The 27178-nt window shown below is 42.7% G+C and overlaps 1 protein-coding gene across 1 annotated transcript in view; it reads left to right on the forward strand.

The window, feature by feature from the left end:
• The window catches only part of LOC122931583 (kinesin-like protein KIF21B), a 735311-nt gene that overhangs the window by 85632 nt on the left and 622501 nt on the right, over positions 1 to 27178 (forward strand). Inside the window, exons 2-3 of the mRNA XM_044285657.1 lie at positions 2703 to 2925; positions 4264 to 4446. Of these exons, the coding sequence (XP_044141592.1) occupies positions 2703 to 2925; positions 4264 to 4446 (406 nt within the window). The remainder of the gene's footprint in view (positions 1 to 2702; positions 2926 to 4263; positions 4447 to 27178) is intronic.

Here is a 27178-nt window from a genome sequence, read left to right on the forward strand (position 1 = left end):
AGTTTATGTCATTTGTGTGAAGCTGCCCTGGGGGGCATTTCACCATTTCTATTGTTAATTTTTATCATTAATTTTTTAATTATACTATCCATTTATTTATATCCTTCCTTTATATAGCTGTGTTCACTTATAGTATCACATACTATTCTTAAATCATGTGAAAGAGCTATCCAGCCCTACGTCTCATTTCCCACCCCTGGCTTTCCTTTATTATCATTTTTCTCCACGACTTTGTGTCCTAACGGGGATTGGCAATTGTTTTCCTTATCTCTTGTTTTTGGGGTCTATATTGTAAGTGACTGACTCTGTTCAACACTATAGATATATCACCCTACATACGGATTCACGAATGTGTGAGGTGTTTGTAGTCATGAACACTTTGTTTGAGCTGCCTCCCCCCTTCTTTCTCTTCCTCTCTCTTACACAACTTGAACCACCCCTGTCGGCGCCCAGAGTTCTTCATTCCTTTGGGATATGGTGTGATCCCCAAGTGTCTGAATTAACTTCCACTTTTTTGTGCTCTATTTTCTACATTTGTATGAGGCAGTCCTGCTCTGACTGCTCCCCTCCTGTTACCCATAGCAGAGGTCTGGCCAGCTGGATTAGGACCATGGTCTGCTTCCAGTTGAGCACCCCTGGAATATATGAGGTATGAAATACAAATGATTTCCTATGTTCTTACTTCGACTCCTTACTCCCTATCTGCTGCTTACAATAAAAATTGCCTTATATGGGTGTGTTGCCAATTTCTTTTGCATCCATATAAGTTATGTTTTGGTAACACATTAAATGGGTTTTCCACTCGAGAAATTAGTGAACTATTCTCTACATAGGTTAGCAATTAAAGATCAGTCAGCTGATTTCAGTAGCTGCTCAAGTCAATTATTAAACAGTAGATGGAGCAGGAGGTAAAAGGCTCTGTCTACATTCTGTCGGTGTAGTATACTACAGCTCAGCTTTCATTCATTTGGACCACGAAGGATGATAGGTCATGACTATCTAAAGTGGAATGCCCCTTTTAAGGTAAATTACAAGCAGCCAAAATAAAATAAGGAAATATTTAACCAAACAGTAATTTAAAGGCGTTTTCCTGAGACTTAAATACTAACAGATGTAAAGGCTATATGCACCTTTGGAGGCAATTTATGTTTATTGTTGCATTTTACTCATTTTTTGCTAAAAGTCAGATTTTCAATTGGCCTTTATTAAAAATATTGAGCCATTCTGTCACAGGTGTTAACTGTTTTTCTAGCTGGGTGACTGGTGCTTTCATTTTCACTTTGGGCCTGTCATCTAATAAACCTTATCTCTAAACTTATTACTAAGAGGTCATAAACACTTATTTAAGCCACATTCTTATTAGTAAGATAAGGATTGACTTTTAATGAGTGTTTATAATGTCAGAGAATGGAGATAAGGAGTCAGTCTGCTCCCCAGATGTCAGAAAAGACAGACAATCCGCAGGCTGCTACTATAGCATCTCAGCTATGTACACAAAAAAGGACTCCGTATTTATTATAAATACCAATTTAAAAAATGATTTTTAACTCAAAATACATACAATTCAATAATTAAAAAAAATGCCCCAAAGGACCTGTTTTTACTTTATAAAAGTAAACCAGTTTTTACTTTATAAAAGCGATATCTCACCCTGTAGCCCATGTTCCCTAGGTGTTATATCGCAATTTTTTTTCATGATATGCTCTTCAGTTGCGCTGCTGTGCCCCTCGTTCTGTTTATGCGCCCTGTATGCTAATTAATAGCATCGGAACAGGGAGGAGGAGACATCAGCTTTTCTCAGTGGGCGTCTCTTCTATCTGGCTGTGGCCCTGTCCAATCACAGCAGAGCACATCAGAGCCAGGTAGAATATGAGATGTTTTTTATCAATGGGTGTGACGCGCCACACTGTGATTGGACAGCGCCACAGCCAGATAGAAAAAACGCCCACTGAGAAAAGCTGTCTCCTCCTCCTTGTTTCGATGCTATTAATTAGCATACAGGGCACCTAAACAGAACAATGGGCACATTGGCGCAACGGAGGAGCATATCATGAAAAACATTAGTGATATAACACCTAGGGAACATGGGCTACATTGTGAGGTATCGCTTTTATATAGTAAAAACTGTTGAAAGGTCCTCTTTAAATACTGATATTGACCTATCTTGTTGATAGGTCATCAGTATCTGATCTGTGGGGTCCGACACCCGAGACCCTCTCCAATCAGTTGTTTGAGAAGGCAGTGGCTCTTGCAGTAGCATGGTGGCCTTCTCTGAACTTTCCCTAAACCAAGAAACTGCATGTTCATTTGTCACATGGCCTAGGCGCAGCTCAACTCCATAGAAGTGAATGGGGCTGATCTGCGATACCAAGCACAGCCGCTGTACAATGTACGGCGCTGTATTTGGTAATCTGTGAGAATGCTGCAACTCTCACAAGAGCGCCGGGACCTTCTCAAATGCTGATCGGTGGAGGTCCTGGGTGTCGGATCCCCACCGATCAGATCCAGAGGCTAGGTCATCAGTATTTAAATATTGGAAAACCCTATTAAGACAAAATATTTACCCTTATGTGTTATTCCAAAAAAGTCTAATTTTTATGTGAAGATTAAGGCACCTGAAGGTCTTCCTTTTGAAAGTTATTGTGTCATAAATAATTTGCTGTGCTTTGCCAAAATTTACATATATACCTTTTTTCATTTAGGATTCGTCCTCAAAGTAGTAAAGAACAGGCTGAAGGGTGTCATGTATGTACATGGGTTTACCCTGGAGAACCCCAGCTACTTTTGGGTAAGGACAAGGCGTTCACTTATGATTATGTGTTTGACATGGACACTGAACAGGTCAACGTCTACGATACTTGTGCACGTGGCTTGGTGGAGGGTTGCTTCCAGGGATACAATGCAACAGTTCTGGCATATGGTCAGGTAAATATGACTTTCGCCACTTTGACTATGATTTTCTCCACTTTATAATTTTATTATTTCTCCTGTTACAAGGTCTCTGGTCCCTTAAACTCACATACTTGGCCAGGGACAGGGGCAGATTTGCACAAAAAACTAGTGTACTTGCACTGCATTTATCAAGTGCTTTAGACACTTTTCTAACCTTTTACACTTTATCTGATGAAAAAGCTTCTTGGAAAGGGGTGTAGCTTAACTGGAAATGGGGCATTGCTTAAATGCACATGAATGCACCAAAAAATGCACCAACATTTTAGCACATTTTTGAAGCAAAACTAAGAAAACTTACAGACGACGTAAACTTAGTCTAAACAGTCTGAAGATGCAACTGATTTATCATCCAGCATCAGCTATTTTGATAGTTTAAGACTTTCTAAGTTTACACTGTCTTAGTTTTAGACAGTATTAATAAATCTGCGCCTTAGTGTCTTCCACTCACACACCCACCACCCCTTTTCACTCACTCTGTTGGCTGTGTTTTGAGACTTACTCTTCTCCAACTATACCTGTGGCTTGGGATAGCTCATTGCTTCCCATGGTTTCCAGTTACCACTTTTTTACCCTGATGACACAGAAATTTGCTGTGTGCTTTTATTGTGTATAAAAACTGATTTGATACATTTGCAAATTAACCTGAGATGAGTCAGAGCTTGAAAATATGACTCTTCTCTGGTCACACAAGTAAGATATGACTCTTTTATGTTAATTTACACAATAAAAGCACACATAGCTATGGGGACTTGGTATTGCGGACAGGCTAGCGGCCATCTAGCAACCCATGGCCTCAGCTCTATACACAAAATACAGGTGACAGGTTCCCTTAAATTCTTTCCTGTTTTTTAAATGGAACATCCAATCAGTTACCACCTTCTACCCTTAACACATCGAGAATGATTCTCAAAAGTGCTCTTACCTCCTCCTTGTTGAAACAAGAATGCTAGTGCATGCCCTCATCATCTCCTACTGTGGTTATTACAACATTGTTCTGTGTGGCTTTGCATCTTACACCCTATTCGTCCACTCTCAACTCTTTTGGCTGGTAAATGCACATTTCCCTGTTCCCATCACTGGTTTTCGTTTTCCCAATGAATTCATTTAACAATGACATACTGAATTATTCTTTGTTCTCTTATCTGCTCCTTATACAATCTTACCCAAAATTTCTTCTTTGCATTCCCCATAATCTTGAACTTGCTACCCCAACACATCTATTGTGTTTGTTTTTCTTATGTTTTCCATACCTTTTACTGCATTTCTAACAATCTGTGTTGTTGTTTTTTTACATGATTTTAATGGTTTCAGACAGGTGCAGGAAAAACATATACAATGGGCAGTGGGTTTGACCTTGCAGTTAGTGAATCAGAGCTTGGTATCATTCCTCGTGCTGTCCGACAACTTTTTGGTACAATCCAGGAGCGTGTAGTTGCATCTCGTGCACGTGGGCTTCCGGAACCAATATTCAAAATCAGTGCGCAATTTCTAGAGGTGAGATCATCACTGTACACATATGGATATTCAGCTCTTATTTACAAGCATTTAGCATGAAGGCATTTTCATGTATATTGTTAAGATTATATATTTTTAATGCTAATCTACAGTACAGACCAAAAGTTTGGACACACCTTCTCATTCAAAGAGTTTTCTTTATTTTCATGACTATCAAAACTATGAATTTCATGACTATCAAAACTATGAATTAACACATGTGGAATTATATACATAACAAAAAAGTGTGAAACAACTGAAAATATGTAATATTCTAGGTTCTTCAAAGTAGCTACCTTTTGCTTTGATTACTGCTTTGCACACTCTTGGCATTCTCTTGATGAGCTTCAAGAGGTAGTCACCTGAAATGGTCTTTCAACAGTCTTGAAGGAGTTCCCAGAGATGCTTAGCACTTGTTGGCCCTTTTTCCTTCACTCTGCGGTCCAGCTCACCCCAAACCATCTCGATTGGGTTCAGGTCCGGTGACTGTGGAGGCCAGGTCATCTGGCGCAGCACCCCATCACTCTCCTTCATGGTCAAATAGCCCTTACACAGCCTGGAGGTGTGTTTGGGGTCATTGTCCTGTTGAAAAATAAATGATGGTCCAACTAAACGCAAACCGGATGGAATAGCATGCCGCTGCAAGATGCTGTGGTAGCCATGCTGGTTCAGTATGCCTTCAATTTTGAATAAATCCCCAACAGTGTCACCAGCAAAGCACCCCCACACCATCATGTAGAGTCCACCCGTTCACCTTTTCTTCGTCGCACAAAGACACGGTGCTTGGAACCAAAGATCTCAAATTTGGACTCATCAGACCAAAGCATAGATTTCCACTGGTCTAATGTCCATTCCTTGTGTTCTTTAGCCCAAACAAGTCTCTTCTGCTTGTTGCCTGTCCTTAGCAGTGGTTTCCTAGCAGATATTCTACCATGAAGGCCTGATTCACACAGTCTCCTCTCAACAGTTGTTCTAGAGATGTGTCTGCTGCTAGAACTCTGTGTGGCATTGACCTGGTCTCTAATCTGAGCTGCTGTTAACCTGCAATTTCTGAGGCTGGTGACTCGGATGAACTTATCCTCCACAGCAGAGGTGACTCTTGGTCTTCCTTTCCTGGGGCGGTCCGCATGTGAGCCAGGTTCTTTGTAGCGCTTGATGGTTTTTGTGAATGCGCTTGGGGACACTTTCAAAGTTTTCCCAATTTTTCGGACTGACTGACCTTCATTTCTTAAAGTGATGATGGCCACTCGTTTTTCTTTACTTAGCTGCTTTTTTATTCAGTATATTCAGTAGGACTATCAGCTGTGTATTCGCCTGACTTCTCCACAACGCAACTAATGGTCTCAACCCCATTTATAAGGCAAGAAATCCCACTTATTAAACCTGACAGGGCACACCTGTGAAGTGAAAACCATTTCAGGTGACTACCTCTTGAAGCTCATCAAGAGAATGCCAAGAGTGTGCAAAGCAGTAAACAAAGCAAAAGATGGCTCCTTTGAAGAACCTAGAAAATGAGATATTTTCAGTTGTTTCACAGTTTTTTGTTATGTATATAATTCCACATGTGTTAATTCATAGTTTTGATGACTTCAGTGTGAATCTACAATTTTCATAGTCATGAAAATAAAGAAAACTCTTTAAATGAGAAGGTGTGTCCAAACTTTTGGTCTGTACTGTATATTGGTAGAAAAGGACCAAGGTCTGGCAGAAAATCTAGGTAATTTAAAGGCTATGTACACCTTTGATTGCAATATTTTATTATCGCATTGTACTCATTTTGAGCTACAAAATTATTTTTTAAACTGGTCTTTATTAAAAATATGGAGCCCTTTTATCTGTACAGAGCTGAGATGCTCTAGTAGCAGAAACTTAATTTTTTCTCTGCTCCGTCAGCCAGCTCACCTGCAGGGCTCCTTATTTCTGCTCTCTGACATTATAAACACTGTGACGAGACCGATCTTGCCACATTGCATTGGAGAAGCCTGGTCGCTTGCTTCCTTTAGACTATGGCCCCATGTTGAAACGCTTGATTTTCCCCTGCAAAGACTATGTGAAATAATTTGGCTCTGTGGCAATTGAACTGTATTCGTGTAGTCTGAGTGCCATTCACCCTAATAATATGCACTCCGACCGGAGCTATCTGGGGATATGTTAAATGTCATTTATTTATTTTTTGCAATAGCTGCACAGTTAAATATTCTTATGTCTTTTATTGTCTTTTGCTACCATGTGGCTAATGAAGTTTTGCCTCTGCCCTTGGGTGGTACTAATGTGTATATAAGAACAATAAACACACAGCTCTGGCTGTCCACTGCTTTACCCTCAACACAGAGCTTGGTCTCTTTCTTGGGGGGAATTGTATGCTGCTCCAGTCTGACAGCTAGGAGTGTAAACCTTTCATATGGTTTTTCCTATTCGGCTGTATGCAACATTCATATGATTTCAAGTTTGGGAGATTGGCGTCTTTAGTAGCTGCATTTGCACCTGGAAAGGGAATATCTCTTAACCACTTCAGCCCCGCTAGGTGAAACCCCCTTCATGACCAGGCCACTTTTTACACTTCGGCACTACACTCCTTTCACCGTTTATCGCTCGGTCATGCAACTTACCACCCAAATGAATTTTACCTCCTTTTCTTCTCACTAATAGAGCTTTCATTTGGTGGTATTTTATTGCTGCTGACATTTTTACTTTTTTTGTTATTAATCAAAATGTAACGATTTTTTTGCAAAAAAATGACATTTTTTACTTTCAGCTGTGAAATTTTGCAAAAAAACCAACATCCATATATAAATTTTTCGCTAAATTTATAGTTCTACATGTCTTTGATAAAAAAAAAATGTTTGGGCAAAAAAAAATGGTTTGGGTAAAAGTTATAGCATTTACAAACTATGGTACAAAAATGTGAATTTCCGCTTTTTGAAACGGCTCTGATTTTCTGAGCACCTGTCATGTTTCCTGAGGTTCTACAATGCCCAAACAGTAGAAAAACCCCACAAATGACCCCATTTCGGAAAGTAGACACCCTAAGGTATTCGCTGATGGGCATAGTGAGTTCATAGAACTTTTTATTTTTTGTCACAAGTTAGCGGAAAATGATGATGATTTTTTATTTTATTTTTTTCTTACAAAGTCTCATATTCCACTAACTTGCGACAAAAAATAAAAAATTCTAGGAACTCACCATGCCCCTCACAGAATACCTTGGGGTGTCTTCTTTCCAAAATGGGGTCACTTGTGGCGTAGTTATACTGCCCTGGCAATTTAGGGGCCCATATGTGTGAGAAGTACTTTGCAATCAAAATCTGTAAAAAATGACCGGTGAAATATGAAAGGTGCACTTTGGAATATGCCCACCTTGGCATCAAAAAAGTGTCACACATCTGGTATCGCCGTACTCAGGAGAAGTTGGGGAATGTGTTTTGGGGTGTCATTTTACATATACCCATGCTGGGTGAGAGAAATATCTTGGCAAACGACAACTTTTCCCATTTTTTTATACAAAGTTGGCATTTGACCAAGATATTTTTCTCACCCAGCATGGGTATATGTAAAATGACACCCTAAAACACATTCCCCAACTTCTCCTGAGTACGGCGATACCAGATGTGTCACACTTTTTTGCTGCCAAGGTGGCCAAAGGGGCACATATTCCAAAGTGCACCTTTCGGATTTTGCAGGCCATTTTTTACACATTTTGATTGCAAAGTACTTCTCACACATATGGGCCCCTAAATTGCCAGGGCAGTATAACTACACCACAAGTGACCCCATTTTAGAAAGAAGACACCCCAAGGTATTCCGTGAGGGGCACTGCGAGTTCCTAGAATTTTTTTTTTTTTTGTCACAAGTTAGCGGAAAATGATGATTTTTATTTATATTTTTTTTTTCTTACAAAGTCTCATATTCCACTAACTTGCGACAAAAAATAAAAAAATTCTAGGAACTCACCATGCCCCTCACAGAATACCTTGGGGTGTCTTCTTTCCAAAATGGGGTCACTTGTGGGGTCGTTATACTGCCCTGGCAATTTAGGGGCCCATATGTGTGAGAAGTACTTTGCAATCAAAATGTGTAAAAAAAGGCCTTGGCATCAAAAAAGTGTCACACATCTGGTATCGCCGTACTCAGGAGAAGTTGGGGGATGTGTTTTGGGGTGCCATTTTACATATACCCATGCTGGGTGAGAGAAATATGTTGGCAAAAGACAACTTTTCCCATTTTTTTATACAAAGTTGGCATTTGACCAAGATATTTATCTCACCCAGTATGGGTATATGTAAAATGACACCCCAAAACACATTCCCCAACTTCTTCTGAGTACGGCGATGCCAGATGTGTCACACTTTTTTGCAGCCTAAGGTGCCCAAATTCCTTTTAGGAGGGCATTTTTAGACATTTGGATCCCAGACTTCTTCTCACACTTTAGGGCCCCTAAAAAGCCAGGGCAGTATAAATACCCCACATGTGACCCCACTTTGGAAAGAAGACACCCCAAGGTATCCAATGAGGGGCCTGGCAAGTTCATAGAAATTTTTTTTTTTTCGCATAAGTTAGCGGAAATTGATTTTTTTTTTTGTTTTTTTTCTCACAAAGTCTCACTTTCCGCTAACTTAGGACAAAAATTTCAATCTTTCATGGACTCAATATGCCCCTCAGCAAATACCTTGGGGTGTCTTCTTTCCAAAATGGGGTCAGTTGTGGGGTGTTTGTACTGCCCTGGCATTTGAGGGTCTCCGCAATCATTACATGTATGGCCAGCATTAGGAGTTTCTGCTATTCTCCTTATATTGAGCATACAGGTATTGAGATTTTTTTTTCCGTTCAGCCTCTGGGCTGAAAGAAAAAAATGAACGGCACAGATTTCTTCATTCGCATCGATCAATGTGGATGAAAAAATCTCTGCCAAAAAAAAAAAATGGAGGGGAAAGGCGCCTGCCAGGACATAGGAGCTCCGCCCTACATCCATACCCACTTAGCTCGTATGCCCTGGCAAACCAGATTTCTCCATTCGCATCAATCGATGTGGATGAATAAATCATTGCCGGGATTTTTTTTTTAATATATATATATATATATATATACATACAAAGTGCTTGCCAAAGCATAGGAACGCCGCCTCCTCCTCAGCTCGTATGCCTCGGCAAACGTATCTGTCACTGCAGAGGAGAAAATCCCGTCTTGCAGCGCCGCATACACCGACTTGCGTGTAATCTGACAGCAGCGCAATGCTTCTGTCAGAATGCACATCGGTGCTGCAGCTAGTAGATCGGTTGGTCCACCTGGAAGGTAAAAAGACAAAAAAAAAAAAAAAAAAAAAACCAGGCCACAACGCAATAATTTAATTAACTTTGGAACAGAACATGTAACTTTAACTTTTGGAACTAAACATTAACCTGTTTGCTTACCTGTTTTTTTTTTGTTTTGTTTTTTACCTTTATAGAACAAACCTCTCCTTCCCCATGGGTCAATGTGCAAAGCGCAAATCGCCCAAAGATGTGGCGAAGTGCGTTATGCACTTTGTCCCATGTGAAAGGAGACGTTTGCAGCAGCTGTGAGTGAATAGGCCCTAATAGCCTTGTGTGCCTATCCTGGTGAGATGATCCCTATGCTAATAGTGTACCTGTGAGTGGTACTTCCGGAAACACTCTCCAAAGCATAGGGCAGGGTGGTCGGGACAGTCAGGACAGAAATAGCGGGTGTCACGCCTTATTCCACTCCTGCTACAGACACGACATTTTTTTCGGGGTGGCGGTCGGTTTGAGGTACCAGCAACGACACTGGGGAAGTGTCGCTCGTGTAGACGGCTAACTACACTGGTGGATGGGGCCACGGAACCTCCTGGATACAGGAGGTTCGCGATGATCTCTTCCTGAAATTTGAGGAAGGCTCCAGTTCTCCCAGCCTTACTGTAGAGAACAAAACTATTGTACAGAGCCAATTGAATTAAATATACAGACACCTTCTTATACCAGCGTCTGGTGCGTCGGGAAACTAAATACGGAGCCAACATCTGGTCATTGAAGTCGACCCCTCCCATGTGGAGGTTATAGTCGTGGACTGAGAGGGGCTTTTCAATGACACGGGTTGCTCGCTCAATTTGGATTGTCGTGTCTGCGTGAATGGAGGAGAGCATGTAAACGTCATGCTTGTCTCTCCATTTCACCGCGAGCAGTTCTTCGTTACACAGTGCGGCCCTCTGCCCCCTTGCAAGACGGATGGTAACGAGCCGTTGGGGGAAGCCCGCGCGACTAGTTCGCGCGGTACCACAGGCGCCAATCCGTTCTAGAAACAAATGCCTAAAGAGGGCCACACTTGTGTAAAAATTGTCCACATAAAGATGGTACCCCTTGCCGAATAAGGGTGACACCAAGTCCCAAACTGTCTTCCCACTGCTCCCCAGGTAGTCAGGGCAACCGACCGGCTCCAGGGTCTGATCTTTTCCCTCATAGACCCGAAATTTGTGGGTATAGCCTGTGGCCCTTTCACAGAGCTTATACAATTTGACCCCATACCGGGCGCGCTTGCTTGGGATGTATTGTTTGAAGCCAAGGCGCCCGGTAAAATGTATTAGGGACTCGTCTATGCAGATGTTTTGCTCTGGGGTATAAATATCTGCAAATTTCAGGTTGAAATGGTCTATGAGGGGCCGAATTTTGTGGAGCCGGTCAAAAGCAGGGTGGCCTCTGGGACGGGAGGTGCTGTTATCACTAAAGTGCAGGAAACGCAGGATGGTCTCAAATCGTGTCCTGGACATAGCAGCAGAGAACATGGGCATGTGATGAATTGGGTTCGTGGACCAATATGACCGCAATTCATGTTTTTTTGTCAGGCCCATGTTGAGGAGGAGGCCCAGAAAAGTTTTAATTTCGGAAACTTGGACTGGTTTCCACCGGAAAGACTGGGCATAAGAGCTTCCCGGGTTAGCGGTTATAAATTGTGTGGCATATCTGTTTGTTTCGGCCACAACTAAGTCTAAAAGCTCGGCAGTCAAGAACCGCTCAAAAAATCCCAGGGCCGAACCGATCTGAGCTGTCTCAACCCGAACTCCAGACTGGGCAGTGAAAGGGAAAACTACGGGTGCGGCGGAAGTTGGGGACTGCCAATCAGGGTTTGCCAGCACCTCTGGGATTCTAGGGGCTCTACGGGCACGTCTTTGCGGTGGCTGCGACGGGGTCACTACTGCACGTGCCACCGTACCAGCTTCAACTGCCCTTCTGGTGCTCGCTACTTCACCAGGTTGTACGGCAGTGCTGGTACTAGGTCCAGGAAGGGCTGGGCTGCTGGTGTATGCCTCACCACGTAATCCGACAGCACCAGCCCCACTCTGCTGCTCTTGAAGCGGATCCTGCGCAACCTGCGGTCTAGCGACACGGGGCCGGGTACGCCTGCTGCTATCAGGGACCTCAGCCTCCTCGTCCGAACTTTGGGTCAGAGAGCCACTGCTTTCTACAGGTTCGTATTCTGACCCGCTGGATTCATCAGATGAGGGTTCCCACTCCTCATCCGACTGGGTCAGAAGCCTGTAGGCCTCTTCAGAAGAATGCCCCCTGTTAGACATGTGGGCAACTAAATTTCGGGGTATTCCCTGAGACTACCCAAGAAAAAAAAAGCAAGCCTTTCTTACAAAGGGGAGCCTAGCGAAGTACCGGAGGCCGCTGCGGTTGATAAAAAATATCAAAACTGATTTTTTTATCGCCGCAGTGCGTGTAAAGTGAATGTGCAGTGATCAAAAAAAAAAAATTTTTTTGTCACTGCGGTGGGGCGGGCGTGGGCAAACGCACGTGTGGGCGACCGATCAGGCCTGATCGGGCAAACACTGCGTTTTGGGTGGAGGGCGAACTAAAGTGACACTAGTACTATTATAGATCTGACCGTGATCAGTTTTGATCACTTTCAGATACTATAAAAGTACAAATGCTGATTAGTGATACGCTAATCAGCGAATAACGGACTGCGGTGCGGTGGGCTGGGCGCTAACTGATCGCTAACTACCTAACCAAGGGACCTAAACTATACCTAAAACCTAACGGTCAATAACAGTGAAAAAAAAAAAAGTGACAGTTTGCACTGATCACTTTTTTTCCTTTTCACTAGTGATTGACAGGGTGATCAAAGGGTTAATTGGGTGCTGGGAGGTGATCTGGGGGCTAAGTGTACTGTAGTGGGTACTCACAGTAATGATGTGCTCCTCTGCTCCTCTCCTGGAACCAACCGACCTAAAGAAGGAGCAGAGGAGCACAGCAGCCATATAACCCCATCATATTTACTAATATGATGGGCTATCTGGCTGCTGATTAGTTTTTTTTGAAAATCATCAACCTGCCAGCCAATGATCGTGGCCGGCAGGTTGATGACGAAGTTCTTCTTTGAATTTTGCCGGCCCGCGATGCGCATGCGCGGGCCGGCATACCCGGAAATCTCGCGTCTCGCGAGAGGACGCACCGGCGCGTCCACCCAGAACAGCACGACCGCCGCGAAGACGCAATCCTGCGTACGGCGGTCGTGAGGAGGTTAAACTGCGTTTACCCCCTTTTATGCTCGTGGTGCCGTTACAATTGGTGGCAGCGGTGGGATGGTTCTCACAGCCCAGAAGGACAGCTACAAAGTAACATCATTCCCTGGAATTGCAATTTGAGGCCAACGCATGTCCCAGTACAGCAACCCTGACAGCAGCAGGATGGAACCAGCAGTGGCATACGATGAGGAAGACCTGGATGGCCGGGATGCATTAAGGAAAGGCATCTGGTACCAGGCCCTGGATAATGTGCAATACCAGCGAGGAGAGAGTCTCCCCAGTGAAGAGCAGAGATTGCAGAAGCAATTGGCCCTGCGGATGCCCTTCCTGGGAGAGCAGCCCCTGGAGGAATGGGTAAAGGAACTAGAGCACCGGGTATGGCAGGAGCTATGGCTGGAGGATGCCTACCAGGCGCTCTGGTGGTATATGGCACAGTATATACCCTGGACAGCTGAGCATGACAAGCCAGAGGGAGAGGAGTTTGATGGTCCTGGCTTGTTATGGGGGTCCTTTGCAGAGCCTGACTTCGGGAGCCCTGCACAGTCCAGACTTCAGGACATTTTCTACGAGAGGTAGGCTAGGCAGGATTGGGATGACCCCCATGAGGTAGAGAAAGACCTGGCTCACCTAGCAACCCTGGAGTGGGAACTGGAGCAGGACTACCGGGATCTCTTCCACTCCATTGGGATGGCTCAGCTGGACAGCAAGATGACAGACCCGGATCCAGACCCATTCAGCTGGGCAGATATTGTGGAGTGTTACTGGGAAGAACCCCAGGTGGCCGGTGGAGATGGGACCGAGTTCTCTCCACCAGTCCTGCAGGGAATTGGGAGCCCAGTCTCCATTCCTCAGTGGGCGTGTGATTTACAGGGAATTGGGAGCCCAGTCTCCATTCCTCAGTGGCAGAGTGTCCTACAGGGAATAGAGAGCCCAGTCTTCTTTCCCCAGCAACAGGACACTGCATTGGGAACGGAGACGGTCGGTCTCCCTCCCCAGAGGCTGGAAGTATGTATGGGAGAGGAGCTCGTTATCTCCTCTCCCTATTGGTAGTGTGAATTGCAGGGAATTGAGAGCCCAGACTCCATTCCCCAGCGGCCGTGTGATTTACAGAGAATTGGGAGCACAGTCTCCATTCCCCAGCGGCCGTGTGATTTACAGGGAATTGGGAGACTAGTCTCCATCCCCCAGCGGCAGTTTAACGCATCAGGGGGAGACAGTAAGCCCCACAACAGTGCAGATGGGGCCGTGGTCTCTGCACTCACAGCACAGGGGGTAGGGACAGTCGGTCCTGCCCCCCAGCAACAGGGCTGTTTAGCCAAAGGGGAGACAGTCGCTCTCCCCCCACAGCAGCATGGTGGTCTATCTAAAGGGGAGACAGTCGGTCTCTCCCTACAACAGCAGAGCTGTGTATCTAAAGGTGAGACAGTTGTTCTCCCCTCCAACAACCAGGCTCCAACCAGGCTACTTCTGTGGTAGTGCTGTCACCAGTGCAGAGTACCGCTGGTCTCTGTCCACACACCAAGGAAGTCTACCAGTCCCCACACACTGCCGTAGTGAGGCACCTGGACATGGACAGGTTTCTCCCTTGCTCAGGTGTAGTAATCATTTATTGTGGGTGGGCTAGAGCTTGGTCTCGTTCTTGGGGGGATTGTATGCTGCTCTAGTCCGACTGTTGGGAGTTTAATCCTTTCATATGGTTTTTCCTATTCGGCTGTATGAAGCATTCATATGGTTTCCAGTTCGGGAGATTGGCGTCTTTAGTAGCTGCCTTTGCATCTGGAAAGGGAATATCTCTTAAACTGCATTTGCCCCCTTTTATGCCCGGGGTGCCGTTACAAACACCTATTATAGTCTAACGGTTCTTCATCAGGCAATTCTAATTTTTAAGCATACAAAAAAATCTGCGCTTGTCACCGGCATATCATGCAGTCTAATAGTGATCTGATGCTGGCATATCTCTCACTGTTCCCCATGCTGCCGAGGAAATCGTTTGCTAGCAGTGGTCTCCTCCACTAGCTACTAAGCAGTTGCTTGGAGGGAACACTTACCTCCTGACAATCACTTGCTGATCTGCCTGTCTAATACAGGCTTTAAAAAAGTGTTTATGACCTCTTAGTAAATTAGAGATGTGTTATTAGATGAAAGTAAAAAGGTACTTTTTACTTTCATCTAATAACACATCTCTAATTTACTAAGAGGTCATAAACACTTTTTTTGACATTCACACAGCTAAATTGTTAACCCTTTGTAACAGAACGGCTCAATATTTTTAATAAAGACCAACTGAAAAAAAGATTTTTAGTCCAAAATTAGTAGTATGCAATCATAAAAAAAATTGCCTCCGAAGGTGTGTCACATATACTTCATATCAAATATACTAATGTATCACGGGGATTGTTGCCTCAGACAGTGGCATAATTTGCTTGCAGTGATAGCTACTGAATTACAATAAGGTCCTGTTTACACATTTAGGACTTGTTTTGAAGGTGGAGTTGGATTCCTCTATCATACCACATCCAGTGTATTTGTATTTTATACCCCATTCATGGGCTGGAAAAAGTTTGTGTGGATTTTGGTCCAAGTTATGAAAAAAAAAAAAACATCCATGAGAAGAATGAGTGCAGAATTATAGCATAATCACCTACAGCTGTCACATGCTAGATGGGGTTGTTGTTCAGATGTTTAATGACACCTGAGCTTCTGCTTTAATACCCAGGATCAGAACAGTGTATTGTTTCAGCCCTTTAACCCCTTAGATGCCACATTTAATAGAGACTGCATAATGTAAGTGCTTTATAGTGACAGGGAGCTCATTTATTCACCCCATCAGTGCCTCTTGTGATGATCATGGAGCGCCAATAGGTTTCCTTAGTAGCCAGTGGCCCAACAGAGAGGCAGTACCTGATAGGATGCTTCTCAGTTCTACACTGACATTATAAGCTGCAATACATAGTCAATGTTCCTTGTTCATCCTGCCTCCCAATAATGAAATAAAATGAATCAATAGTAGTTGTACGTAGACCAAAATGGTACCAATGAAAAAGTCATCCCCCCAAAAAAATGATTTTACAGCTCGGTCAACAGAATATTAGAATTCTTTTGAAATGGAGCAGCGTAAAAACAAATACTTTCCTTAACCCCTTCCAGACACATCTCAGCAATTCTGAGACAGTTTTTTTCATGATTGAAGATAAGAGTTGAACGGCACTCCTCATTTGGTGTGGACGGTGCTCAGTGGTAAGTATAATACCAATGTTAATAGGAAGACCACGGCACTCAAAAGAGAATGTTAAGTAAATTTATTATTTATTTTCTTATATTCTTATATTTTTGTATATATATAGCCATCCGGAAAATTAATTCATAGTGGTATACTGGCCAATGTTTCGGTCTTATCCAAGACCTTGTTCACGGCATGAGTCTTACAAATAATGGAGGCAACAGATGCCTCCATTACTTGTAAGACTTAGGTCGTGAAAAAGGTCTTGGATAAGACCGAAACGTTGGCCAGTATACCACTATGAATTAATTTTCCAAATGGATATATATATAGGTAATAAAATATAAGAATATAAGAAAATAAATAAGAAATTTACACAACATTCTCTTTTGAGTGCCGTGGTCTTCCTATTAACATCATTTTTTTCATGACACACACAGATTCATGGCCATTTTCTGACAGCCATAACTTTTTTAAATTTCCATCCACAGAGCTGTGGAACGAACTGTAATTTTTATTAGTACCATTTTTGAGGTACATATGAGTTATGAACTGTTACTGAAAAGGAAATATATTTTTTTATATTTTAATAGTTCAGGCAATGCCTGTTATTTTTTTATTTTATTTTTTTATATGTAAAATTTGGAAAGGGGGTGATTAGAATATTTTTATGTTTTTATTTCATTAAAAAAAACTTTTTATTTTATTTTATTGTTTGACATAAATTAACTTTTATAACCTGCGATCTCCTGACCACTGGTCCCATAGACCATAACAGAGAACTGTTATGGTTTATGATGCTCTGCCTGCTTGAGCCATGCATCATGCACAGCTTTACAGGCAGTTTACCTTGAAAGGCCTGGGAATCTTCTGCAGGCCTCTGGCTGTCATGGTAACTGATCAGAGCCCTGTGTTTTTCGCTGCAGGGACTCTACAGATGCCTCAATCGCTATCAACTGCAGCAACTGTGGGTTAAATTGCCGCCATCCGGTCATGGTGTTCGAGTGCCTACTGTATTATACAGCCGGCACCCGCCATCGATCGAGCGGGTTTAGTGCTGCAGCCCACTCAGTATGATTCCTTACATGTTATCACATACATGTAGAAGTTGCTTGCTCACGAAGGGCTAAAATAGGCTGGTCGTATATGGGATTGAAAGTATGACCTTAAGAAGCTTCAACTAGGTTTGATTTGTCAGATTCATATTTAAGGAAATCTGTTGGCAATTTTAATTATGACAAACTGTTGACATCATTAAGTAGGGACTGGGGAGAGCAGTTCAAACATACCTTTTGTGAAGCTTTTATAATTGGGATTAGTGAGAATATGACCCTCTATTCTGCCAGATTCTGCTTCTTGGTGCAATGGAGGCAGAACTTCAATGTGAAGTTCTCTCTGCACTGAGCTGCTTCACAGACCCTCCGCTTTGCTTTGAGTTAGGCATCATGCACTCGAACGTATTTTAATTCCGTGTCCGTTCTGGAAGGTACTCCGTGTGCATTCTGTTTCCGTATTTCCGTTCTACAAAAAATAGACCATGTCCTATTATTGTTCGCATTACGGACAAGGATAGGACTGTTCTATTAGGGGCCAGCAGTTTCGTTCTGCAAAATACAGAATGCACATGTCATCCGTATTTTTTCCGGATCCGTTTTTTGCGGACTGCAAAATACATACAGTCGTATGCAAGAGGCCTTACAATGGTAGTAGTCTTCTGGTTGAATGCTACAGCTGTCACTGAGAGCAGTGGAGAGGGCATGTGAAACAGCTCATTATAGAGACCACGTAACAGTAAAGCTCCTCCTCCATTGCACCTGAGCAAAATCTGGCAGAATAACAGTTCATATTATCACTTCTCTTTATGATAAAAGCTCCACAAAAGACAAGAACGGGCTCATTTTCACATTTCAGGACCAGGCCATTTTTTGCAAATCTGACCAGTGTCATTTTATGTGGTGATAACTTTTAAACGCTTTGACTTATCCAGGCCATTCTGAGAATGTTTTTTCGTCACATATTGTACTACGAATTCAGTTCCTTATTACCGTTCGGACTGAATTCTGACATGGAGCTGTTCGGATTAATTTAAGGCTTGGGCCCCATCCCCGACGGCGGGTCCCATGCTTGGCCGTTTATCGGCGCTGGGACCCCCCCTCTGGTTTAGGACCCCGGCCACATCTGACCACCTCCATGCCAACTTATCAATTCTGCCTGACCTATTCACCTGTTCCATCAATCCTATTTTATCCATATTTTATGCTGCTTTTTAATGTCTATTTTTGACATTTTATGTTTATCAAGTTTTATACTGATTATATGCATTTTTTATGATCAAAACTGGGGTCCACCAATTGAATATATGATTTAGAATGCAAATCACAAAAAAACGCATCTAGGCACAAAAAAACGCGAACACAAACGCATCAAAACCGCAATATGGCGGTAATTGGCTGTGGATACTCCCATTCTGGAATATGACAACCGGAGTTTGTGCAGTACCCTATGGACGCCTATAAAAGAGGAGGTTAGAACTGCAGGAGGTACCACTGAAGAAGGGATTGGAATATCCCGAAACGCGTCTGGGTAACAGACACTCCGCACTTACCTCCGTAATAAGGACTTAATGCATGGCCATGCTGTAAAGATGAACTATTGAACAACTGCTTCTTTGTGACGATCTTACTGCCCTGGATATCTGAGCAAGCGCTGTAACTGGACGATAGTCCCGCTTGAAGTATCGCGAGATTGGGGCTGGATCGTCAGAGCCTGCAAGCCGCGAAGACGTAGCGGCGTTCCGAGCAGATCGTTCAGCGTCCTAAAGGAAAGTTTACCTCATCATAGGAGACCTCTCAACGGCTCCTTTCAGATAGAGGTAAGATTATAGCCGACACCAACATCGGGCTATGGGACTGCACTACTAAACAGCCAAACACTTTGTGTTGCGGTGTATGAAACCATAGACTCGGACCTACCTATTTTCTCCACAGGAATTAAGGACAGCACATTGAGCTACAACGCGCAGGACTCCAACTACTGTTCACCTATTTAACCACCATTCAATCACGACCCTACCACGTTCAAATATATGATTGTTATCATATCCTCTTTTTTATATATATTCAACACTATTTGATTAATCATTTATTTATTCACGATTATTTTGCACCATTCGTACATAGTGCACCATTGGAGTCTCTAATTTATGCTGTAGGAGCCCTTTTATTGTATCGTATTGTCTCAGTGTATATACGGTCGACCGTGAAATCACTTTTATATTATTATACTGTTTTAACCATCATTTGACCATATGTCATTTATTAATTGTCATTTTTTAACTAGCAATTTTTAATTAATAAAATCTGAGTGTTGCCATAGAACTGAGTGCTCGCTTCCATATCTCGCAAATACTTTTCAAATTGAGGTGAGGCGTCCTCAACCATTAGTTTGTAGCACCATACCATCCACTATCAGCAGTGAGCCACTTCATTCAATTAACCATATTGTACTTCATGACACTGGTAAAATGGAGTAAAAAAAAATCATTTTCAAGTTTCAATTTCTCTACTTCTATAATACATATTAATACCTACAAAAATAGTTATTACTTTACATTTCCCATATGTCTTCTTCATGTTAGGATCATTTTGGGAATGACATTTTGTTTTTGGGGGACGTTACAAGGCTTAGAAGTTTAGAAGTAAATCTTGAAATTTCTCAGAAATTTTCAAAAAACAACTTTTTAAGGACCAAAAATGACCCCATTCTAGAAACTACACCCCTCAAGGTATTCAAAACTGATTTTACAAACGTTGTTAACCGTTTTTGGCAGATTTTCCATTTAATTTTTTTTTCCAGTTGCAAAGCAAGGATTAACAGCCCAAAAAAACTCTATATTTATGGACCTGATTCTTTAGTTTACAGAAACACCCCATATGTGGTCATAAACTGCTGTATGGACACACGGCAGGGCACAGAAGGAAAGGAATGCCATACGGTTTTTGGAAAGCAGATTTTGCTAGACTGTTTTTTTTTACACCATGTCCCATTTGAAGCCCCCCTGATGCACCCCTAGAGTAGAAACTCTAAAAAAGTGACCCCATCTAAGAAGCTACACCCCTCAAGGTATTCAAAACTGATTTCACAAATGTCATTAACCCTTTAGGTGTTCCACAAGATTTAATGGAAAATTGAGATACAATTAAAAAATTTAACTTTTTGGGCAGATTTTCCATTTTAATGTTTTTTTCCAGTTACAAAGCAATGGTTAATAGCCAAGAAAAACTCATTATTTATGGCCCTGATTCTGTAGTTTACAGAAACACCCCATATGTTGTCGTAAACTGCTATAATGGCACACGGCAGGGCACAGAAGGAAAGGAATGCCATACAGTTTTTGAAAGGCAGATTTTGCTAGATAGTTTTTTTTGACACCATGTCCCATTTGAAGCCCCCCTGATGCACCCCTAGAGTTGAAACTCCAAAAAAGTGACCCCATTTTAGAAACTACGGGATAGGGTGGAAGTTTTGTTGGTACAATTTTATGGTACATATGATTTTTGGTTGCTCTATATTACACTTTTTGTGAGGCAAGGTAAAAAGAAATTGCTTTTTTGGCACCGTTTTTTGTTGTTGTTCTTTACAACATTCATCTGACAGGTTAGATCATGTGGTATTTTTATAGAGCAGGTTGTCATGGATGCGGCGATACCTAATATGTATACAATTTTTTTATTTATGTAAGTTTTACACAATGATTTCATTTTTGAAACAAAAAAAGTTAGTATCTCCATAGAGAGACACAGTTTTTTCAGTTTTTGGGCGATTATCTTAGGTAGGGTCTCTTTTTTTGTGGCATGAGATGACGGTTTGATCACTTGCTGTTGCACTTTTTGTGACGTTAGATGACAAAAAATAGATTTTTTTTACACCGTTTTCATTTTTTAACTGTGTTCCCCTGAGGGGTTAGGTCATGTGATATTTTTATAGAGCCGGTCGATACGGACGCGGCCATACCTAATATGTATACTTTTATTTTTTTATGTAAATGTTACACAATGATTTCATTTCTAAGAGCCATAGTTTTTTCAGTTTTTGGGCGATTATCTTGGGTAGGCTATGATTTCTGCGAGATGAGATGACTGTTTGATTGGCGCTATTTTGGCACACATGCAACTTTTTTGATCATTTTTATTACCTTTTTGGGGAAGTAAGGTGGGCAAAATTTCAATTTCCTCATAGCTTTTATTTTTTTATTTCTATGGCGTTCACCGTGCGGGGAAAGTAATATGAACGTTTTATAGATCAGGTCGTTACAGACTCGGCGATAACTAATATGTGTAGTGTATTTTATGTTTTTTAATTTTTATTTAGTAATTAATGTTTTTTTTTTTTTATCTTTACTTTTTTCATTTTTTTTTTTTTTTTTTTTTTACCCAGACCCACTTGGTTCTTGAAGATCCAGTGTGTCTGAGGGCTGTATAATACAATACAGTACGCTATATAGGGTATTGTACTGTATTTTACTTACACTTTGTCTGAACAGATCTATGCCTTTAGCACAGATCTGTTCAGCACCATGGACAGCAGTATGGCATCCTACACATGCGCGGGATTTCCGAATGTCGGGGGACAGGAAATTACCACCCAGGGAACTGAATACTAATGTGATGGGCGTGTCTAAGTATCCGGCAGTTGGGGCGCGGGCTGGGCACAGATGCGGCACAAAGAACGCCCCTTGGGCAGAAAGGAGAGGTGATTATAAAGATGATTTTTCACGTTTAACAATGCGCACAGGGATAATACTTATATGAATTTGGAACTTATTATAAGACCTAGGGGGGCATATAAAGAGCTAATTATCCTCAGAAGGCCTGTCAGTGTCCCTTTAAGGACTCGGGAAACATGCCGTACCAGTACGTCATGTGTCCTTAAAAGGTTAATGGTTGTCAGTGACATGACACAATATTATTACTTTTATCGTTTCATTTCTTCTTAACCGTCTCCCGACCATGTAACGCACGGATGCGTCCGGGAGGCGGTTGATTTATTCCTCCTGGAAGCATCCGTGCGTCATCTCGCAAGACACGAGATTTCGGACTGAGCCGGCACGCGCATGCGCATCGCGGGCCGGCAAAATTACAAGCACCATTTCATCACCAGCCTGCCAGCCAATGATCGTGGCTGGCAGGCTGGCAATTTTTAAAATGTCGAATCAGAAGCCATATAACACATCTTATTAGTAAGGCCTCTTTCACACTTGCGTTGTCTGGATCCGGCGTGTACTCCACTTGCCGGAATTACACGCCGGATCCGGAAAAGTGTACTGAAAGCATTTGAAAACGGATCCGTCTTCAAAATGCTTTCAGTGTTACTATGGCAGCCAGGACGCTATTAAAGTCCTGGTTGCCATAGTAGGAGCGGCGGGGGAGCGGCAGTCCTGATCACGTCATCCATGCGCCTGGGGCGCCCTGACGTCACTCTGGAGCGCCCCGGGAGCCGCACGGACGGTAAGTATGCTGCCCCCCCGCTCCCCACTACACTTTACCATGGCTGCCAGGACTTTAGCGTCAGGATTATTCCGGCATAGAGCCCCGACGACGGAACTCTATGCCAGAAGAAAAGAACGCAGGTGTGAAAGAGCCCTTAATATGATGTGTTATATGGCTTCCCTGCTCCTCTGCTGGTCCTTTTCGTCGGTTGGTCTCAGCAGAGGAGCAGGCTTCACAGTGAGTACACCAAAACACTACATTTTAGCCTCAGATCACCCCCTGCACCCCAATTAAACCTTTGATCACCCCTTTGATCGCCCCTGTCAATCACTAGTGAAAGGAAAAAAGTGATCAGTGTAAACTGTCACTTTTTTTTTTCACTGGTATTGACCGTTAGGTTTTAAGATAGTTTAGGCCCCTTGGTTAGGTAGTTTAGGGATCAGTTAGCGCCCAGCCCACCGCACCGCAGTCCCTTATTCGCTGATTAGCGTATCGCTAATCAGCATTTGTACTTTTATAGTATCTGTAAGTGATCAAAACTGATCACATTCAGATCTATAATAGTATTAGTGTCACTTTAGTTCGCCCTCCACCCAAAACGCAGTGTTTGTCCGATCAGGCCTGATCGGTCGCCCACACGTGCGTTCACCCACGCCCGACCTGCCGCAGTGACAAAAAAATAATTTTTTTTTGATCACTGCACATTCACTTTACACGCACTGCGGCGATAAAAAAAATCAGTTTCTGACCCAGTTAGATGAGGAATGGGAACCCTCATCTGATGAATCTAGCGGGTCAGAATATGAACCTGTAGAAAGCAGTGGCAGTCTGACTCAAAGTTCGGACGAGGAGGCTGAGGTCCCTGATAGCACCAGGCGTACACGGCCCCGTGTCGCTAGACCACAGGTTGCGCAGGATCCGCTTCAAGGGCAGCAGAGTGGGGCTGGTGCTGTCGGATTACGTGGTATGGCATACACCAGCAACGCAGCCCATCCTGGACCTAGTACCAGCACTGCCGTACAACATGGTGAAGTGGCGAGCACCAGAAGGGCAGTTGAAGCTGGTACGGTGGCACATGCAGTAGTTACCCTGTCGCAGCCACCGCACAGACAGGACTGTAGAGCCCCTAGAATCCCTGAGGTGCTGGCAAACCCTAATTGGCAGTCCCCAACTTCAGCCGCACCTGTAGTTCCCCCTTTCACCGCCCAGTCTGGAGTTCGGGTTGAGGCAGCTCAGATCGGTTCGGCCCTGGGATTTTTTGAGCGGTTCTTGACTGCGGAGCTCTTAGACTTAGTTGTGGCAGAAACGAATCGGTATGCCACACAATTTATAACCGCCAACCCGGGAAGCTTTTATGCCCAGCCTTTACGGTGGAAACTAATCCAAGTTTCCGAAATTAAAATTTTTCTGGGCCTTCTCAACATGGGTCTAAATAAAAAGCATGAATTGCGGTCATATTGGTCCACTAACCCAATTCATCACATGCCCATGTTCTCTGCTGCTATGTCCAGGACACGATTTGAGACCATCCTGCGTTTCCTGCACTTTAGCGACAAGGGAGTTATTCTTGATCCAGGGAGTTATTCTGATTGCCTGATTGGAGTCGTGAAGGAAGTTTATATTCCCCTAAAGTGGAGAAAATTGGCTTCTACCTCACAGTTTTTTTTTTGCCTTCCTCTGGATCAACTTGCAGGATAACAGGCCGAACTAGATGGACAAATGTCTTTTTTCGGCCTCATGTACTATGTTACTACTATGTTAACACCACCTCCCGTCCCAGAGGCCACCCAGCTTTTGACCGGCTCCACAAAATTCGGCCCCTCATAGACCATTTCAACCAGAAATTTGCAGATTTGTATACCCCAGAGCAAAACATCTGCGTAGACGAGTCCCTAATACATTTTACCGGGTGCCTTGGCTTCAAACAATACTGTACCAAGGAGGTTCTGTGGCCCCATCCACCAGTGTAATTAGCCATCTACACGAGAGACATTTCCCCAATGTCGTTGCCGATACCTCAACCCAACCGTCACCCTGAAAAAGATGTCGTGTCTGTAGCAGGAGTGGAATAAGGCGTGACACCTGCTATTTCTGTCCTGACTGCCCTGACCACCCTGCCCTATGCTTAGGGGAGTGTTTCCGGAAGTACCACACACAGGTACACCTAGCATAGGGATCACATCTCACCAGGACAGGCACACAGAGCTATTAGGGCCCATTCACACAGAGCTGCTGCAAACCTCTCCTTTCACCTGGGACAAAGTGCATAACGCACTTCGCCACATCTTTGGGCGATTTGCACTTTGCACATTGTCCCATGGGGAAAGAGAGGTTTGTCCTATAAAAGTAAAAAACATAAACAAAAAAAAATCACCAGTAAGCAAAAAGGTTAATGTTCAGTTCAAAAAGTTTAAGTTTATATGTTCTGTACAAAAGTTAATAAAATTATTGCTGCCTGTTTTTTTTTGTTTTTTTTTACCTTCCTGGTGGACCAACCGATCGACTAGCTGCAGCACTGATGTGCATTCTGACAGAAGCATTGCGCTGCATTACACACAAGTCGGTGTATGCGGCGCTGCAAGACAAGATTTCTCCTCTGCAGTAAAAGATACGTTTGCCGAGGCATATGAGCTGAGGAGGAGGCGGTGTTCCTATGCTTTGGCAAACACTTTGTATGTAAAAAAAATAAAAATCCCGGCAATGATTTATTCATCCACATCAATTGATGTGAATGGAGAAATCTGGTTTGCCAGGGCATACGAGCTAAGTGGGTATGGATGTTGGGCGGAGCTGCTATGTCCTGGCAGACGCCTTTCCCCTCCTTTTTTTTTGGGCAGTGATTTTTTCATCCACATTGATCCATCGATGCAAATGAAGAAATCTGTGCCATTCAGTTTTTTTCTTTCAACCCAGAGGCTGAACGGAAAAAATAAATCTCATTACCTGTATGCTCAATATAAGGAGAATAGCAGAAACTCCTAATGCTGGCCATACATGTAATGATTGCGGAGACCCTCAAATGCCAGGGCAGTACAAACACCCCACAAATGACCCCATTTTGGAAAGAAGACACCCCAAGGTATTCGCTGAGGGGCATATTGAGTCCATGAAAGATGGAAATTTTTGTCCCAAGTTAGCGGAAAGTGAGAATTTTTTATTTTTTGTCGCAAGTTAGTGGCATATGAGACTTTGTAAGGAAAAAAACAAAAAACATCATTTTCCGCTAACTTGTGACAAAAAATAAAAAATTCTAGGAACTCACCATGCCCCTCATGGAATACCTTGGTATGTCTTCTTTCCAAAATGGGGTCACTTGTGGGGTAGTTATACTGCCCTGGTATTTTAGGGGGCCCATATGTGTGAGAAGTAGTTTGCAATCAAAATGTGTAAAAAATGGCCTGTGAAATCCGAAAGGTGCTCTTTGGAATGTGTGCCCCTTTGTCCACCTTGGCTGCAAAAAAGTGTCACACATGTGGTATCGCCGTACTCAGGAGAAGTTGGGTAATGTGTTTTAGGGTGTCATTTTACATATACCCATGCTGGGTGAGATAAATATCTTGTTCAAATGCCAACTTTGTATGAAAAAATGGGAAAAGTTGTCTTTTGCCAAGATATTTCTCTCACCCAGCATGGGTATATGTAAAATGACACTCCAAAACACATTTCCCAACTTCTCCTGAGTATGGCGATACCAGATGTGTGACACTTTTTTGCACCCTAGGTGGGCAAAGCGGCACACATTCCAAAGTGCACCTTTCGGATTTCACCGGTCTTTTTTTACAGATTTTGATTGCAAACTACTTCTCACGCATATGGGCCCCTAAAATTCCAGGGCAGTATAACTACCCCACAAGTGACCCCATTTTGGAAAGAAGACACCCCAAGGTATTTTGTGATGGACATAGTGAGTTCATGGAAGTTTTTATTTTTTGTCACAAGTTAGTGGAATATGAGACTTTGTAAGAAAAAAATAAAAAGAAAAAAATCATAATTTTCCGCTAACTTGTGACAAAAAATAAAAAGTTAGGGTGTCTACTTTCCGAAATGGGGACATTTGTGGGTGTTTTCTACTGTCTGGGCATTGTAGAACCTCAGGAAACATGACAGGTGCTCAGAAAGTCAGAGCTGCTTCAAAAAGCGGAAATTCACATTTTTGTACCATAGTTTGTAAACGCTATAACTTTTACCCAAACCATTTTATTTTTTTGCCCAAACATTATTTTTTTTTTATCAAAGACATGTAGAACAATAAATTTAGAGAAAAATTTATATATGGATGTGTTTTTTTTAGCAAAATGTTTCAACTGAAAGATGTCATTGAAAAAAAAAACTTTATATTTCGATTAATAACAAAAAAAGTTGAAATGTCAGCAGCAATGAAATACCACCAAATGAAAGCTCTATTAGTGAGAAGAAAAGGAGGTAAAATTAATTTGGGTGGTAAGTTGCATGACCGAGCAATAAACGGTGAAAGTAGTGTAGTGCAGAAGTGTAAAAAGTGGCCTG

Source organism: Bufo gargarizans, chromosome 3, assembly GCF_014858855.1.
Source record: "Bufo gargarizans isolate SCDJY-AF-19 chromosome 3, ASM1485885v1, whole genome shotgun sequence".
Taxonomy (NCBI): domain Eukaryota; kingdom Metazoa; phylum Chordata; class Amphibia; order Anura; family Bufonidae; genus Bufo; species Bufo gargarizans.